Source organism: Petromyzon marinus, chromosome 41 (genome assembly GCF_048934315.1).
Source record: "Petromyzon marinus isolate PM22_M1 ecotype Great Lakes invasive population chromosome 41, UKy_Petmar_22M1.pri1.0, whole genome shotgun sequence".
NCBI lineage: Eukaryota > Metazoa > Chordata > Hyperoartia > Petromyzontiformes > Petromyzontidae > Petromyzon > Petromyzon marinus.
Genome location: NC_133707.1, coordinates 157,728 through 173,544, shown reverse-complemented (window position 1 = coordinate 173,544; position 15,817 = coordinate 157,728). Strand labels below are relative to the sequence as shown.

The 15,817-nt window shown below is 45.4% G+C and overlaps 2 protein-coding genes across 10 annotated transcripts in view; one reads left to right on the top strand and one right to left on the bottom strand.

Annotated features, from left to right (window-relative positions):
* CCAR1 (cell division cycle and apoptosis regulator 1) overlaps positions 1–7,061 on the bottom strand; it is a 34,131-nt gene extending 27,070 nt beyond the window's left edge. For 3 of the 6 annotated variants that reach the window (XM_032969213.2, XM_032969216.2, XM_032969215.2), the window contains exon 1: positions 1,599–1,834. The gene's annotated coding sequence lies outside the window, so the exon portion shown is untranslated. Of the gene's footprint in view, positions 1–1,598; positions 1,835–6,932 lie in introns of those variants that run through there. The other 3 variants (XM_032969217.2, XM_032969214.2, XM_076073193.1) reach the window with 2 other exon arrangements.
* The window catches only part of CFAP96 (cilia and flagella associated protein 96), a 33,566-nt gene continuing 19,690 nt past the window's right edge, over positions 1,942–15,817 (top strand). Inside the window, exons 1-6 of one of the 4 annotated variants that reach the window (XM_076073196.1) lie at positions 1,942–2,464; positions 4,905–5,035; positions 6,743–6,880; positions 8,339–8,558; positions 9,723–9,860; positions 11,758–11,833. In XM_076073196.1, coding sequence (XP_075929311.1) covers positions 2,289–2,464; positions 4,905–5,035; positions 6,743–6,880; positions 8,339–8,558; positions 9,723–9,860; positions 11,758–11,833 — 879 coding nt within the window. In that variant the 5' untranslated portion in view covers positions 1,942–2,288. Of the gene's footprint in view, positions 2,465–2,672; positions 3,406–4,904; positions 5,036–5,081; positions 6,447–6,742; positions 6,881–8,338; positions 8,559–9,722; positions 9,861–11,757; positions 11,834–15,817 lie in introns of those variants that run through there. The other 3 variants (XM_076073199.1, XM_076073197.1, XM_032969225.2) reach the window with 3 other exon arrangements.

Sequence of the window (15,817 nt, the reverse complement as noted above, 5' to 3'; positions counted from 1 at the left end):
GGTAAGATAAAAAATTGTTTAGTTTCGTTTTAATAATGTAATAAACTACTCTACAAACTATAACACTGCGAAAGGGAATTAAGCAATGAAATTGTAGTTGTGGTTTGTTGCCTTTTGCTGGATGTTGTCATCAGGAGTGCCATTACAGTGGTGGTAAAACCCTGGGAGATTTAATAATGATGATAACGACGAGGGCACATTACCCGCATTTAACAGCAATGTTGCAAATCAACATAACCGTATGTACAAAAATAAACAATTTCCTGCTGTGCCCAAAGTTGGCACCTCATGCTCGTACTGCCTAGATAATTATATGAATGCCTATGCATTACTTTAACTAAAGTGCAATGTTAATAAATGCCACTCTCGATGGTGTAAATGATGAAATGACACCGTTCATGAAATGCAATCCAATGGCTTCCCAAATAACATACGTATCGACTACGTAGGTGTCTTACCCCACCTTCAAAATATCCGTCATGGCCCTGACATAGATAACCACTGACATAATTGCAGCTTTATCTCACACAATACATGCTTCAATTCTAATCACAGTTCACGATACAGTAGCCTCGTTTCCATTGAAAAATCTCAAAGAATTAGTCGTTATGTGCACGTAAAGTTGATACAAAGCTACGTGGTTTCTTTTGGGCTAATAACCCTGTTTACAAGAATGTATGCACCCAAAACATTGACTTTGCACGAGGTGGCAAATCGAAATTTATGTAATTTTAAGTACCATTCGGTATTCTGCGCACATTGTTTGTGACACCATTTCACGACAGTACACGCACGACACGTTAAATAACTTTGCAATAATGTCCGTAATTTTGACTGTTTAATACAAAGCACCTACTTAAGCCCTCGAGAGCCTTCGTCCAGAAATGAATTAACCGAGGCTCACGATCTAAGGCCCTCACTCAGCCATTGGTGCAAATTCGACATTCCTATGACAGGCACCACGTCGCACCGGTGCTGCTCCACAATGTACCCATTTGATCGATTTCAGAGGTTTTAAATAATTCTACAATCGTGTATAGTCAAGCACGTTGCCCGAGGTAAAAAAAAACTATGCTTCTCCGCTCAATCGGGCAATGGCGTACATAATATCATAATCCAGCAATGTGAATTCCATATTAAACACGGGCAGGTCCATTTTCCACGCAGACAACCACTGTCCACAACTGGCTCTCTCGTCCTTGTGTCGCGTGCACAATCGCTTCGGCGATGCATTATAACCATGTTCATCATCATCAACTGCAGCAGCAGCGAGCAGTCAAGTCTACCGCTCAACGCGGGCCTCGCCAAGCCGCCATCGTTCACGACGCTGTGCGATGCAACAACCAACCCGCCGAGCACCGCTCGCAACACACACGGCCTCGTCGCATCATCACTGCCCCGTGTCGTCATCGATGCTGGTGGTCCTTCTCAATACGCCTTACACATTCCTCTCTCCTTTTTAGATTTTAGTCGTGGGTGGCGCGTGGGTTGTGGGGAGGTTAAGGCCGCGCGGCCTACAGCCCGGGCCTCGCGTTTCAAGCCCGACTCTGGCCACCACCAGCAGCAGCATTGACGCGACCCGAATCACTTCAACTCACCTTTTTTGTTGAATAAATATTATTAGGCGCAACTCGAAGTTGAACTTTGCATTGAAATTATAACAAAAAGATAGAGAGTAATCGCTCACTCGTACATTTGTTGTTGCTGTCTTTAAACAACAAAACCATCCCCGACCACCGCGCTCTCCCGCTAAGCGGCAACTCCGAGCGATTGAATCTCCCAGCGCGCTTCGGCAGCGGGCCTGCCGTGAGCCGCTCCGATTGGCCGACAGCAGCGGGCCGCGTGTACGAGCGACGGGTGGTGGGGGGACAACGGCGCTTATTAGCCGTGGGGAATCGGAGGCGGTGCGCGTGCGGTAATTGCGGTTGTGGGGGGGACGGTTACCAACCCGGTTTCGAGTGTGTGAATCCCCACCACTTTTGTAAAACCTCCAAATATTTCGCGGACCAAACCACGCGCTGCTAGTTATGTGACATTGTGTATTAGCCTTGGTGAGGATGTTATTTTTATTGTTCCGCGAGCCACCAGGGGACGGGTGTCCGAGAGGCACATGTTGGGAAACGCTGGCGTTACGGAATTTGTGTGAGCACGTGGCGAGTGTGTAGGTTCGGAACGCGCGCTTCAACCCCCCCAACACGTGTCCCAACATCCACGTGTTCGGAATACTCTACATATTCTTTGGGTCTTTCGGCGAAATCTACGTGGCTTTACCGAAAGACTCAAAGAATATGAATTCCTGCAGTCACGAAAGCTTGAAGTCAAGATTTATACTCTACATACTTTATATACATAAAAGCATAGGCTTTATACCCTTTGCTGCAATAATACAGGCGTTAAGATGCTTAAGCATCGAATGGACACCTATTGCAAGGCATCAAGTCAGCATTCGTCACACATGCTTATGGTAAAACATGCAAACGAACTTGGTTGATAATGATCTGTATGCATTGTCGTTGAAACTGATTGGCCGATACAAGAGATAGCCTCTTTGGCAGAGAACGCCAACAGGCGAACGGGACAACGGCAATACGATACCAAGTATCTTTTTCAAGGGAGACTTGGAATACAGTCATAAGTCAGTCTACCCTGCCTACCCAAGCCCATACCTGTCAACCCATACGGGTTAACCCTTATTCTTGTATAAGGAAATTTAGTTTTCAGGTCCATGCGGCGTACAGCCGTTTCAATACGGGCAAACGTTTTGTCTATTTGTGTTTCTCCCTTGTGATGGGACTTTGTAGGATGAACATTGAGATTCATAAGGGGCACGGGGTGACTAATAAGTTCTGAATTGGTCTGTGATAAGGTAGGGCACTGATAAGAGGTTGACAGGTGTGCAAGCCTGCCTTGCGATGCTACAATCTATAAGCACGTGCGCACGAGCTTCATTACATCGCTCTATCTCCGCGGCGGATGTCATCTCGGCCGCGTTCTCTCTTCACCTTTGGCTAGAAACTCCCGTCATTTGGTCTCGACCACCGGTCATCGTCCCTTTTAGCCGTGTCCTGCCAAAGTCAAAGTCAATAAGCGGTCAAATACGAAGTCTCTCCAACTTGCTCTACAATTCACGTGGTTCCTCCCCTAGTCTCTTTCGAGCGTAATCCAAGGCGCGGAACTGCTTCGCGCACGTCCACACGTTTGTGAAATGCTTATCCGTTGTCTTGTGTTTCTGAGCCACAGTGTCACGTGTCGTAGCGGGTAAAATTCAGTGATGAAAACTTAATCATTATTCAGGCACAATTGTTGGGGTGTTGATTTGCAACACTTTATTCAGTTTTCCAAAATCACAACCTTGCACAAGAAGGCAAACGGCCAGTAACGTTCACTCGGAGACAACAACGCACGGTGAGGATGTTCATCGTTACAGGAAAACATTCAGTTTTTCTCTCTTGATTTGAAGCTTTCGTGAATGCAGGAATCCACACTCTTTGGTTCTTTCGGTAAAGTCACGTAGGTATAAAAAAAATGTTTAAAAGTCCCATCACAAGGGAGAAATTTGTATTTAATTTTATTTTATACCTACGTGACTTTACCGAAAGAACCAAAGAGTATTTAGTCTTCTGTTATATCATCCAGAAGTTTATTGACCGTTATTCGTATTATTTAATACATTACTGGAATAGGAAACATCAGTAAAAGGTTACATTATTACCGTAACATACTTTCAATTAGCATAGATTATTGGATGGAGTATATGAAATAATGATTCATTGACTTATCTGTTATCTATTCTTAGGGCTCAGGTTTTTTTGGGTTAGATCGTGTAAATATATAAATGTGTCGTTAAAACCCGCCACCACCCGACATAGCCAACTAGTAAGGGTTGTCACGTCAACATAACGTGGCCAATTCGTCACTAGTACAGCACACCGGTGTGTTGGAGAGCCAAGCCACAACATTTACAATCCGAGTACGACGTTTCACCAGTGATTACAACTAGCTTCATCAGGCGACAGCCAGATTTGTGGAGAAGTCCTCCTGTTTCGTTCCTTATATAAAGGCGTAGATGTGGTGACCACGCTTCTGCGCTCTTGCACATTTATATATTTACGCGATCTAACTCGAAAAACCTCTATAATGGATGATATTGGTCGCGAAATCCTACGTGTTAAACCGAAGTATGTAGCATCACCGTATCATCAATTCATATGGTTATACGATAACGCGCATTTTGTATTTGTCTGGAGACGCATTTTTTTGTTACCTGTGGCACAGCACGCGAAGAGGTGCAGGGTAATAATGTGTGTATGTATATTATTTGTTCTTTCGGTAAAGTCACGTAGAACCTGCAGTCACGAAAGCTTTAAATCATAATGTGTGTATATATTCTTGGTTCTTTCGGTAAAGTCACGTAGAACCAAGAATATGAATCCCTGCAGTCACGAAAGCTTTAAATCAAAATGTGTGTGTATGTTGAACTCCATTCGCACCGTACGTAGCCAACCGTGCTAATCGGATGCGCGGGAGAGAGGGACAGCAATCTCGACTTAAAAGTTATCGATCGAGAGAACGTATGGAAAAGGGGGGAAGAGAGGAGAGCTCGGATGGGAAATCATGTGAAAGGGAACGAAACGAAAGGTGAGCATAAGGAGGAAGAGGCTTATATAAGGGCCACCAGCTGAACGGAGTGTGTTTTCACAGAGGGTTGAGGGTTGGGGATAGGCTCAGAGTGGTGGGAGACCACACACAAGTCACGGCATGTACGGGAGGCTTGAGATGATTTAGATATCTAGATCGGGAGGCGTGAGCCAAAGGGATTTTATGTCCCGAAGGTGCAGACGTAGACCGGCGGCGGAAAATAAAGTCTCGTGCCTGGATTTTAACACATGTGGTGTATCTTGCAGTGTGGTCACACACGGGCAGCAGTGGAGAAGGAGCAATCTCTCATCGACTGGAGCTTTTAACAAGAGGTGGTGTTGGACTGGCATCGCGAGCGTAGCCGCATCTAAAAGTCTAATACCAACAATTGCAGCAGGTGGCTCCACTTTAATAGGCACTGTTTTGATGTTTGTCTCACTTGGGTTGTACAGAAGGAAATTGATTTATCAATAGGCTTGATTTTACCAGCTAAAAGCTCATTGATACTTCAACGACACCACCTCTTCAAGTCTATATTTGAAAGGTGGCCTGGACCAACAAGTGACAACCAATGAAGACTTAACAGCTGTTTACTCCATTTGTAACACAAGTAAACTTAGACTACTATTCCCACAGATTTGTGACGAATCTAAACCGAACCTAAACCCATACCCCTAATCCGTAACCATAATTGTAACTCGAAACCCTACACCCAGACCCCTAACTACTAACCCTGAACCATATACCGAAATCTTAAGTGTAACACGACTTTAACCCCTGAACCATAACAGTGACACCTAAGCCCTGAACCCTGATAAACACCTAACCATAAACTCTAACAATAAACCACAACCATAACCCGTTAATCATACATGAAAACGAAACAAGTGGCATCCCTTCATTTCGCGAAGACAGTGAAACCCGAGGAAGGTCTGTGATATAAATATAACCTTGTTTATGATTGGATATAAACAAAAAATCCGGTGGCAGAAGTCACTTCCAAATAAATATTGTCCTATTTAGCTCTTGCCTTAATATAGGTTTTTTGGGTTAGATCGCATAAATAGAAATTTGTCGTTGAACCCACCACCCGATGTAGCCATTTAGTAAGGGGTTTGTCACGTAAACAGAACATGCCAATTCGTTACTAGTACAGCACACCGGTATGTTGGAGAGCAAATCCACAGCATTTACAATCTGAATACGACGTTTCGCCAGTAATTACAACTAGCATCATCAGGCGGACAGACAGATTTGTGGCGGACATCCAGCTCTTGCCTAAGAGCAAATGAATCAAAGATGCACACATACTTCAGTACAGTACTTGTGTGGGTGAAGTGGCTGGTGGAGTGGTTAGCGCGCGCGCCCCGCGTGCTGTGAACCCGGCAACGTGAGAGTTTGATTACCGGTCGTGGCTAACATCAGTGGCCCCCTCCACCGACTGGCACTGGCCAGCATGGTGAAGTATGGTGAAATAAAACCCCCCGTGAGGCCTACGTCCAACAATGGATTGATAAGGCCATGTGCATTTTAGACAGTACTCCTACATGTGAGTGTGTGTGTATTAAGGTATGCCAAATCATGTCTTTGCTATGGAACTTATTACCAAGCAATGCTGCTACCAAGGCAACAGAGCCACAACAAGGCAGACCTATTGTTACAACAACCATCACGGCAGTGGCAACTTAACTTCCCCGATGCTGTCACGTTTAAAATGTGACCACCGCTACAGCAGCTACAGCTAAAGTGTATATATTGTCGTGCTCTACTTGCTGTCCTTTGGCATTCCCTCTTGTGGCATATAAAAGGTAAGTACAGTTTTAACCTCAACCATTGACCGCTGCTCAGTAATACCTGGGGATCTATAATACTTTGAGCTTCGTATTGCACAGTTGCATTGTGTATTTACGGCATGTACGTACACGTGCAGCCCTTTTGTCAATCTACTGCTGGATGAGCGCCTCCCCAAGCTGAACGGGTTGTGAGGATTATTTAACGATAGTTCACGCTGGTCAATGTTAACGCTGTAGGGGGAGATCTTTGTAAATATATTAACTGTACCATATATATGCATGTGAGTGCTTGTGTGTGTATATATTGCGAGTGTTTGTGCGCGTGGCGACAAGGGTCGCACACAGCCCAGCCATGCCGAGCGACGGTAAAACGGACATGGAGCGCGTGGGGCTCTTCAGCGAGCTGGGCTACATCAGCATCGGCGACAAATACAAGTCCAGCTTCAACAGTGCGTGCCACTCGCTCGCTCACTCACATCACAGGTCACACTCATTACTCACATTTGCTTGCCACAAGTGAACCACAACACCTTGCTGATCTCGTAAAGGAGTATAAATCACCATCACCCGAACTCCGGTGGTTATCCTCGCAACAGCGGCTTTTGGCCGGCCATCGAACAAAGGCGGTCACTACATCGCGCGCTTTCAGATGTGCTTCAGCGGTCGTCTGGAACGCCCTTCCCCTTTCGATATTAGGAAGCCACTGGAGCTATGCACTGTTAAATCTAGATTGAAAACTCATTTCTTGATAACTGCTATTTGTGTTTAGTTTGTTGTCCTTCCCCCACACCTCCGATTAGCACGATTGGCTACGTACAGTGCAAAAGAAGTTCAACATATATACATGGCTTTGGGATAAAAGTTGGGGAAATTACAAAAAACTTCGCAGTGCCAGCGCCTCGTTTCTGCTGTTCCCTTGAGTTGACTCATCTCTCCCTCTGGCCTCTCTCTCTACTTTCATCTCTTCGTCCGCATGATGGCTTCTGCACTCTTTAACTACACGACCTTTATTTGACACTTGCATGCATACATACACACATATACACACACATAACCCTTTTTGTGAGTCCACTGCTGGAGGAGGGCCTCCGCACGCTGTGCATCATGGGGATTGTTATTTGGCACACTGACCACACAACGATCGTACTGGTGAGTGAAGGTTGGTGAAGTCGGGTAGTGGGGGGGACTGAGGGGGATAATGTTGGCCACAGCTGGGAATCAAACAAAGATATAACCAGGTTCAGAGCGAAGTGAATTAGACACTCAAATGGCCAGGCGTGGTGGTGTAACGCTACCAACCAGCACTGCTCTATAGCTGGGTTTAGTGGAATCGTACAGAGATTGTGATACGCATTAGGCACCTTCCTGCATGGCTTTGAGGTTTCGAGTGAATGGCAGTACAGCAAGTAGATTTTTGACCCTTGTTAGTTCCCCTTCCAGGTGTGTGGATTTCCTCTGGGCACTCCGGTTTCCTCCCATGTAACCAAAAAGACACTCCATCAGGTGAAGATGCAGCCCGGTAATTAATTGCTCACACCACTGCTGGTGGAAAGGCCTTCACGAAAGGATGCTCTAGAGCCCCTCTAGAGGGTATTTAGCGTACTCTTCCATGATGACCATACGTCTTGGAAGAGATGGGAGTACCCACACTTTACCCCACCACACGCGACGTGCCAATCAACGCACTGCAGCGAACTCATGTATACTGCTGGGTGTACAGAGGTGGTGGGGAGGGGGGGATAAAAACAAAACTTGCTCTATTGTTTCAACTGCCACGCTGGGAATTCGAATCAAACCAGCAACCTCTGGGTTACACGTCCAGTGTGCTACCCATTCCTCCAATGTCGCAGCGGTGCCTATTCGCGGTGGTTGATGCGGGCGGTGGGCCCCTGCTGCGTGCCCAACAGAGGCGTTCAACGCGGCGGCCAACCGCGGCCGCCAGATGCTGACGGAGGGACCCAAGTCGCGCTCAGCGCTCCCGGCCGGGTACTTCTCGCAAGGGTTCACACGCGTCATGCAGGGCGAGGCCTACAGCGACCCTATCAAGATCCGCCGCCAGCGGCGCCTGCAGGAGGCCAAGAAGAACCTGGGGAAGGCCCTGCTGCCGAGCAGCTGCCCCAAGAAACCGTGAGTCTCTGGGTGGTCGAGGCAACGTGGGCCGTAGAGCTGGAATATAACCGTGCGCTCGGTGGCGTAGCTGTTGAATGTGCAGGCCGTGCAACTGCACTGGGGCTCATGGGCCAGAGGAGCCCAGGCACCTGGGCTATGAAGAGGTGAAATTCGACAGGGAACAGAGTTCGTTACTTATCACTCCTTACAACCGTGCCACAATACTACATACGTTTATTCATCTGGTGATGTCATGCCGTTGTTTAGTCCATGTGAACGACTGGGTAGTTCTGATAGCTTAAAATACTTGTACGAATTTTATGTGTAACGAAAATGTAAACAATTAGAATCATAGAATTTATATATTACCATATTTTTATTGAGAGACTTTGTGTTGTCTTAGTATGATCTGCAACTGCTTTTACTGTTGTTTTACTGCCTTACCCAAGCTTAGGAATTGGTGTACTTATGCAATTTGAACTTATATACTTTCTCTATTTATATGTATTTATTTTTAGTGATTTGCTTACCTTACCTATACTTTACACTCCTATTGTTTTTTTTATTGTTGTAACTTTCTGACCCCGCACCCCAACTGAAAAAGAGCTTTGCAGCTCATCGGCTTTCTCCAGGATTAATAGATTCTGACATGAGACCCCGTGGCGGCTAAAAGTCACTTATTTTCAGAATAACCCTGTGTCAAACAAAGTAAACACCTTAACAATTATAACGATGTCAGAGCTCTGTCCCACCAGTGTGTGAGATCCAGAATTTAATATTTTTGGCCAGCCGCCAAGACGGTCAGCTGACATTTTACCAATGTGGTAAATGTAAAAAAATGTGGTAAATGTGCCGTTACGATATCGTTGATGTTCAATCTTGGTTTTAAGCTTTCGTGACTGCAGGAATCCATACTCTTTGGTTCTTTCGGTAAAGTCACGTAGGTAGCAAAATAAAACAAAAAATTATATATCACGACGTTTCGATCACAACACAAGCGGTCGTCTTCAAGCGGAAAAAAAAATCCAGCAGTAGAACTGCTGAACCGATAACCTGACCGCTTGTGTTGCGATCGACACGTCGTGATATATTATTTTTTATTTTATTTTTCTACCTATGTGACTTTACCGAAAGAACCAGAGTATCGTTGATGTTATTAAGTAACCTACGCTGTGTGCACAGGTCTGGGCTGGGCAGTTATTACGGCACGCTGGGTGGCCCGATCCCAGCCTTGAGTCCAGCCCAGCTCCCCAAGAAGCCATACAGCGCGCCGGGGAGGAACTTTGTCACGAACCCACCGAAGAAAGGAACTGGATATGGGTACGGATGGACAAGTGGGCAGTTGAAACCAGATTTTTTTTTCCGTGTTGCACCTCATCGTCTCTCAGTAAGGTACTGTTTAAATACCCTGAATGTTCTTTAATTTGTGTTTTCTGGAAGATTGAAAAGAGGAAGACGGAAGACCTAGGACTAAGAAGGTGGTAACAGATAGAAGGTTGAGGGAACTTCGGCGGACAGCACAGGCGGATATGCATAATGCTGCCTGGCGATGAGGGTTTTTTTTTCATGATAATTTTAAGTTTTGGTGAATGAAAGCCTCTTCAGGTGGACTTTTTGGTCATTGTAGCTTTGTGGCTACTTAAACTTTCGGGAGTTGATCTGTTTTTTTCAAGTAGTGGTATCCCAAACTTTCACAGCTGCTTATTTCTCTCCACTCACTCACTCACTCCACTCACTCACTCCACTCCACTCACTCACTCCACTCACTCACTCCACCCACTCACTCCACTCACTCACTCCACTCACTCACTCCACTCACTCCACTCACTCCACTCACTTACTCACTCCACCCACTCACTCCACTCACTCCACTCACTCACTCCACTCACTCATTCCACTCACTCACTCACTCTACTCCGCCCCCGCTGCTGGTCCGTCATGGTCCCCACCCGCTCCTGGTCCATCATGGCCCATGCACCTCCTACGTACATCATGCTAATTTTTATGCTAATTCCTTTGTCAAAGCGTTTTGCTTCCTCCCACACAGCTTAAAGGACGCGACCTGGGCTTGGCTGTTTTCTCTCCAACGCTGTCCTCATGACAGCACGGTCCCTTCACCTGATGAAGGCCACTTGTGTTGTGGCCGAAACGTCGTGATTTTTGTTATTTTATTTTTTACCTACGTGACTTTACCGAATAGAATCAAAGAGTATGGATCCTTGCAGTCACGAAAGCTTCAAATCTAGAATTGATCTGTTATGTTTAGACTCGAGGTGGTTTGCTCTCACGTATGGTGATGTGACTGCGGCTTTAATGTCCGTGAGACATTCAGATGGTAAGGAAAAAATGCCAAACGACTGCAACACTCAAATAGTTGAGTTTGTGACGGCTTGGCTAAGTAACAAACACACTTACCTCTTTGCTAACAAACAAACCCGTTGTGTACACGTACAGCCTTTGTGAACAGGCACAGCCTTTTTGTCAATCCACATCGTGCATGTGGTGGAGGTTATTCGACCATACATCACCATGCTGGTCGATGCGGATTGGCCAAGGCGGGGAGCATAGAAGTACAGTACAATTTTGACTTAAAAGCTTTCGTGACTGCAGGAATTCAGATTGAATTAGGTGGGTTACTGGTGCCCTGGGGCCAGCACAAGTGGAGATGGTTATGTTAATGTGGGAAATTAACAACTTGTTGTGCTTGTTGGGCACACTGCAAGTGCGGTGTGCTGGCCCCAGGACACCTGTACCCCGCCCACTTCACTCTGACACTTACACTACGCCCGTCTTAAACCTTTAAAAACAGCTTGCCTTTTGGAGTTTTCCCCTCTTTTTTCCAGCTGAAGCCGGTCGCTTGTGTTGCGATTGAAACGTCGTGGTTTTTTGTTTATTTTTTATTCATTTTGAACCTATCTACGTGACTTCATTGAAAGACCCAAAGATTACAGTACAATTATTTTGCTGCACTGCCCTCTGCTGCCCACAGAACCCCGTAGCGTATATCGACCTGTTATTCATGTTGGTCGTCTTTCCAAGCACTAACCAGGCTCAAACCTGCTTCGTTTTTGAGATCTGATTAAATCAGGCACATTTCAAGTGATTTGTACGGTTGGCTACGTACGGTGCGAAAGAAGTTCAACATACATACATTTGGTCATAGGCCATTTCTTGAAGGTGTCTCTGTGGAATGTAAATGTTCGTTTTTTGGTGACAGGTACCCCCAGGTGATGATTGGATCCCTGCCTCCATATATGCCGGACCCGTACGACCGCGCAAAAGAGATCCGCAGGGTAAGCAATTAAGTAATCGGTAACAAACGTTACCCTGTAGGTGAACTCTGGCTCCAACTGGACAACAAATTCTGGCTGAGTTATTCCAAAGAGCACATGTCACACGTGGCTGAGAGCTTATAACGATGCGTTACAAACCTCTTTTTAATTAATATCCCAATTGAATTGTCAGCCGCAAGTGAGCGAGTTGCTGTGCGTCACCTGTTATAAGAGGTTCAGCATAGCCTCATGAGGCACGCAGTGAACAAGTACATTCGGCTCACACGCAGATTTCTACGCTCGTTAGAAAATAATTTTCCAAATAAAACGCATTCTAAAAACAAACCCTAGGCCATGTGTTTCTATGCAACAGTGGTGCTTCGTCAGTCGCGGCACCGATTGGTGAAACATTAATCTGGAGGTCAAAGTTGTTTTCAGTATTCTTGCTCCTGTTTTGAGAATCGTATGGAAATTTACCAGCCGTTCGTTCATTACCCAGATGTAACGAAACCCACGGAACTCTCGGTGATGCAAGCTAAGGTACCGTTTGTGTGCGGGCACTCGCTGATGTGTGCCTCCTGGAATTGAGCCATGTTGATGAGGGTGATCCATTCATTGTACTTTAAAACAAATGCTAAAGACCTGCATGGTGATGAGACAATGAAAATTGTTTCATCACAATTGCTTGACTACCGTATTCTCCATATTATTTAGAGTATTTGGCTGCTATAAATTTCCACATGATGAGCCACTTAATTGGGCTATCATTTGTAGTCAGGTCGCTTCTGAAAAAGAGCTATATAGCTCAGTGGGCCTCATCTGGTAAAATAAAAATAACAAAGAAAGACCCAAAGAGTAGAGTAAAAATAGTTAAGTTATAAGACTCTACAGAAATTAAGATACACCCTAAGCTTGTGCACGTTCTCAATTTATGTCATAACAGTCTGATCTCAGGCACACAACTACCAGATTGGAAGACACCTGCCCAACTTTGTGCTCTGAAATACAGGGGAATGAGTGCCTCTTATAATCCAGAGAACACGACCTTCGATCACGAATCTGGAAAAGCTCATTCTCTGAAATCAGTACTCTATAGTGCCGATTTTCTCTTCTCTTGAACTTCTGGCGTTTGTAACTTAAACAATTAAACTCAACTATTAACCTATTTTTATTTTACCAGGTAAGGCCTACTGAGCTATATAGCTATTTTTCAGAAGCGACCTGACCACAAATGATAGCTCAACAAGGTTGCTTATAGCGTGGAATGAATTATTTTTAGTTTCTGTCTCATTTGTGCCATTTTCTTCACACTATGAACCTAAATGTGATTGTAGCATCTACTTTGCAAAAGTAGAAAATTACTTATTCTCATACCTACAATTCGAGCATGTGTATCGGGATTTGAGCCATCAATTCAACTCACATATCAATGCATCGTTACTTGCTGCAGCACCCTTTAACAGACTGTTGGGACAAGTTCTGTTAGCGAGTAGCACCTACGAAGGCCGGCACGGCACACGAGGGGGTGGGTGTCCCAACACCACGCAGGTCCACCTTTGTCTTCCCACTGCTAATGTTTACGCACCGCATCAGGTGGTCAAGGCCGGGTCGACCTAGGGAAGGCCTCTGGACCAGTTCAGATAATCGCCACTGCTATCAGTCGTGATCGTGAATCGAACTCGGGTTGCCGGGTTTCGTTGCACTGTGCCGCTAACTGCTGCGCAGCAGCTCCCCAGCTACGGCAGCCGCACTTCGGTACGGACGCAGGCGTCACTACCCACAAGGGGGAGACCTTCGCACGTGTTCACTGCCACACGTGACAATGAGGGTGGTTGGGCAGACAATCAGTGGGGCAAACTCGCCTGAGGATTGTTACCATGGGCAACACTGAGCAGTGCTTCAAATGAAAAGCAGCAGGAAGAGAGAGAGATAGGAGGTTTGGTGCTGGTGTGGAAGAAAATGCTGAAAAAAAATCGATTCCTAATTAGTTTATTTCAAGTCAGATCGTGCCAGTATAATGTCAGTGTTTTTTTTTTGTATTATAACCCTCCAACACCCGACTGAGCCAATAAAATAAAGTTGTCACGCGGGCAAACATGCCAATTGATGTGGTTTATGAGCAAAACCAGAGGAGTGTTAAAAAGTTAGCAAATTATTGACAATATTTGTAGAACGTTTCGCCGGAGGTTACAACCAACATCATCAGGCTTTAACAAAAGCTCAGTTCTTGCGAATGAAAGCTGGACATACTTGTATATGTACGTATAGTTATGCTGTGTACTTCTATATGTACATGCACCGCCCTTTTGTCAGTCCACTGCTGGATGAGGGCCTCCCCAGGGGGACATTTGACCATACCCCACCATGCTGGTTAATGTGGATGGTTTTATGAAGGCAGGTAGCATAGCCGTGGTAGCATAGATCTACTGTATACTACAGCATAGGCATACAATACAACTATTATGAGAGTGCCGTGGTGGGAAAATGTTAACTCCCTCACCTGGTATGCAGTAGGTCGTGGTTTTGATCTCGACCATGATGCCTGATTTTTTTGGAAATTTGCATGTTCTCCCCATAGTCGAGTGGATTTTTCTCTGGGTCCTCCAGTATTTCCCTGCACATTTATTTGGTCGCCATACATTTCCACGTGATAACTTCGTTGCGCTATCATTTGTGGCCAGGTAACTTCTGAAAAAAGCTATATAGCTCAGTGAGCCTTAACTGGTAAAATAAAAAAATGTTTTTAGTTTAAGATCTTGCTTGAGCACCCTATGGGGACCACCACCACAACAACCGCCACTAAGTGGCGGTGACGTCACCACAACGCTTGTGCCAGGCCACCACCACATAGCACAGTGCCACAGCCACCTATAACAACCAGGCGTGCATCGTGGTTGAAGGACTATCCAGGCTCAACCCTTGCTTAGCTTCTGATATGTGAGGAGATGAGGCAATCCAATCACAATCGCTGATCCATTATAAAATGTTGATGTTTATACGTCACACGATGGCACTTTCGCCAGAGAAAGCAGCCGGTACTCCGTGGAGTAGCGCCATTGCGTGTAGCTTTCCACTGCATGTAACGACGACAGTAATACATTTGATTCAGCCAGTGAGATTGCACACTCTGCATCATAATTATATTGCATGTATTGAGTTTTGAGCCAACTGGCCAGGATTGAAGACATAGCCAGCTATTCACCCAGGTAACCGGTGAGAGGCAGACTTGGATCGTAACTGACTTATCCTGACAAAAACAAACAATCACCTATATTTAAGAATGCACAATTGAAGAGTAAATAAACAACACAATTAAGAAGAAGAAAGAATCAAATCAAGCTTAAATATCTTATCAATGATTCTTGTACTGCCTGGGACAACATTCCAATATGGAACAAGGCTACTGTTGAAAACACCGATAGAACCAATCGACCTCTTGAGAGGAACAACGTCACCATGAAAGTGCAGTACTTGGTGAACGTTGGTATAATCTCTCACTCTTTTGATTTTGCTTTACCGTGAATACTTCGTAGGTATTTGCCGTTGTTTTATGTAGCTCTGCGATTGTGTTGTCGGATAGTACCACGTGTTGTTGGATACGGTGTCCGACGTTTCCACGCACGTGCTGGAAGCGCCTTCTTAGCTCTTAAAGAAGCTCCCAATGTAAACACGTACGTTGAACTTCCTTAGCACCGTTCGTAGCCAGCCGTGCTGATCGGAGGTGCGGCGGAAGGGCGACAGCAAACTAAGTACAACAAATGTCGGACACCGTGCCGAACGACGCACGGTCCAACCCCGAAACACATCGGAGAGTAGTCACTATTTTGACGAGTTGCGCAGTTGAGTCGGTGATGCTGGTAACTAAAAGACAAAGAGTCAATAACTAAAACACATTCTTTAAAACTCTTTTAAACGCTTTCCAACAAATGATCGCCACTTTAAATAAACTACGCAGCCTCACCCGTCAAATTACGAGTCAACGCATCTCAGCTACGTTTAACAATT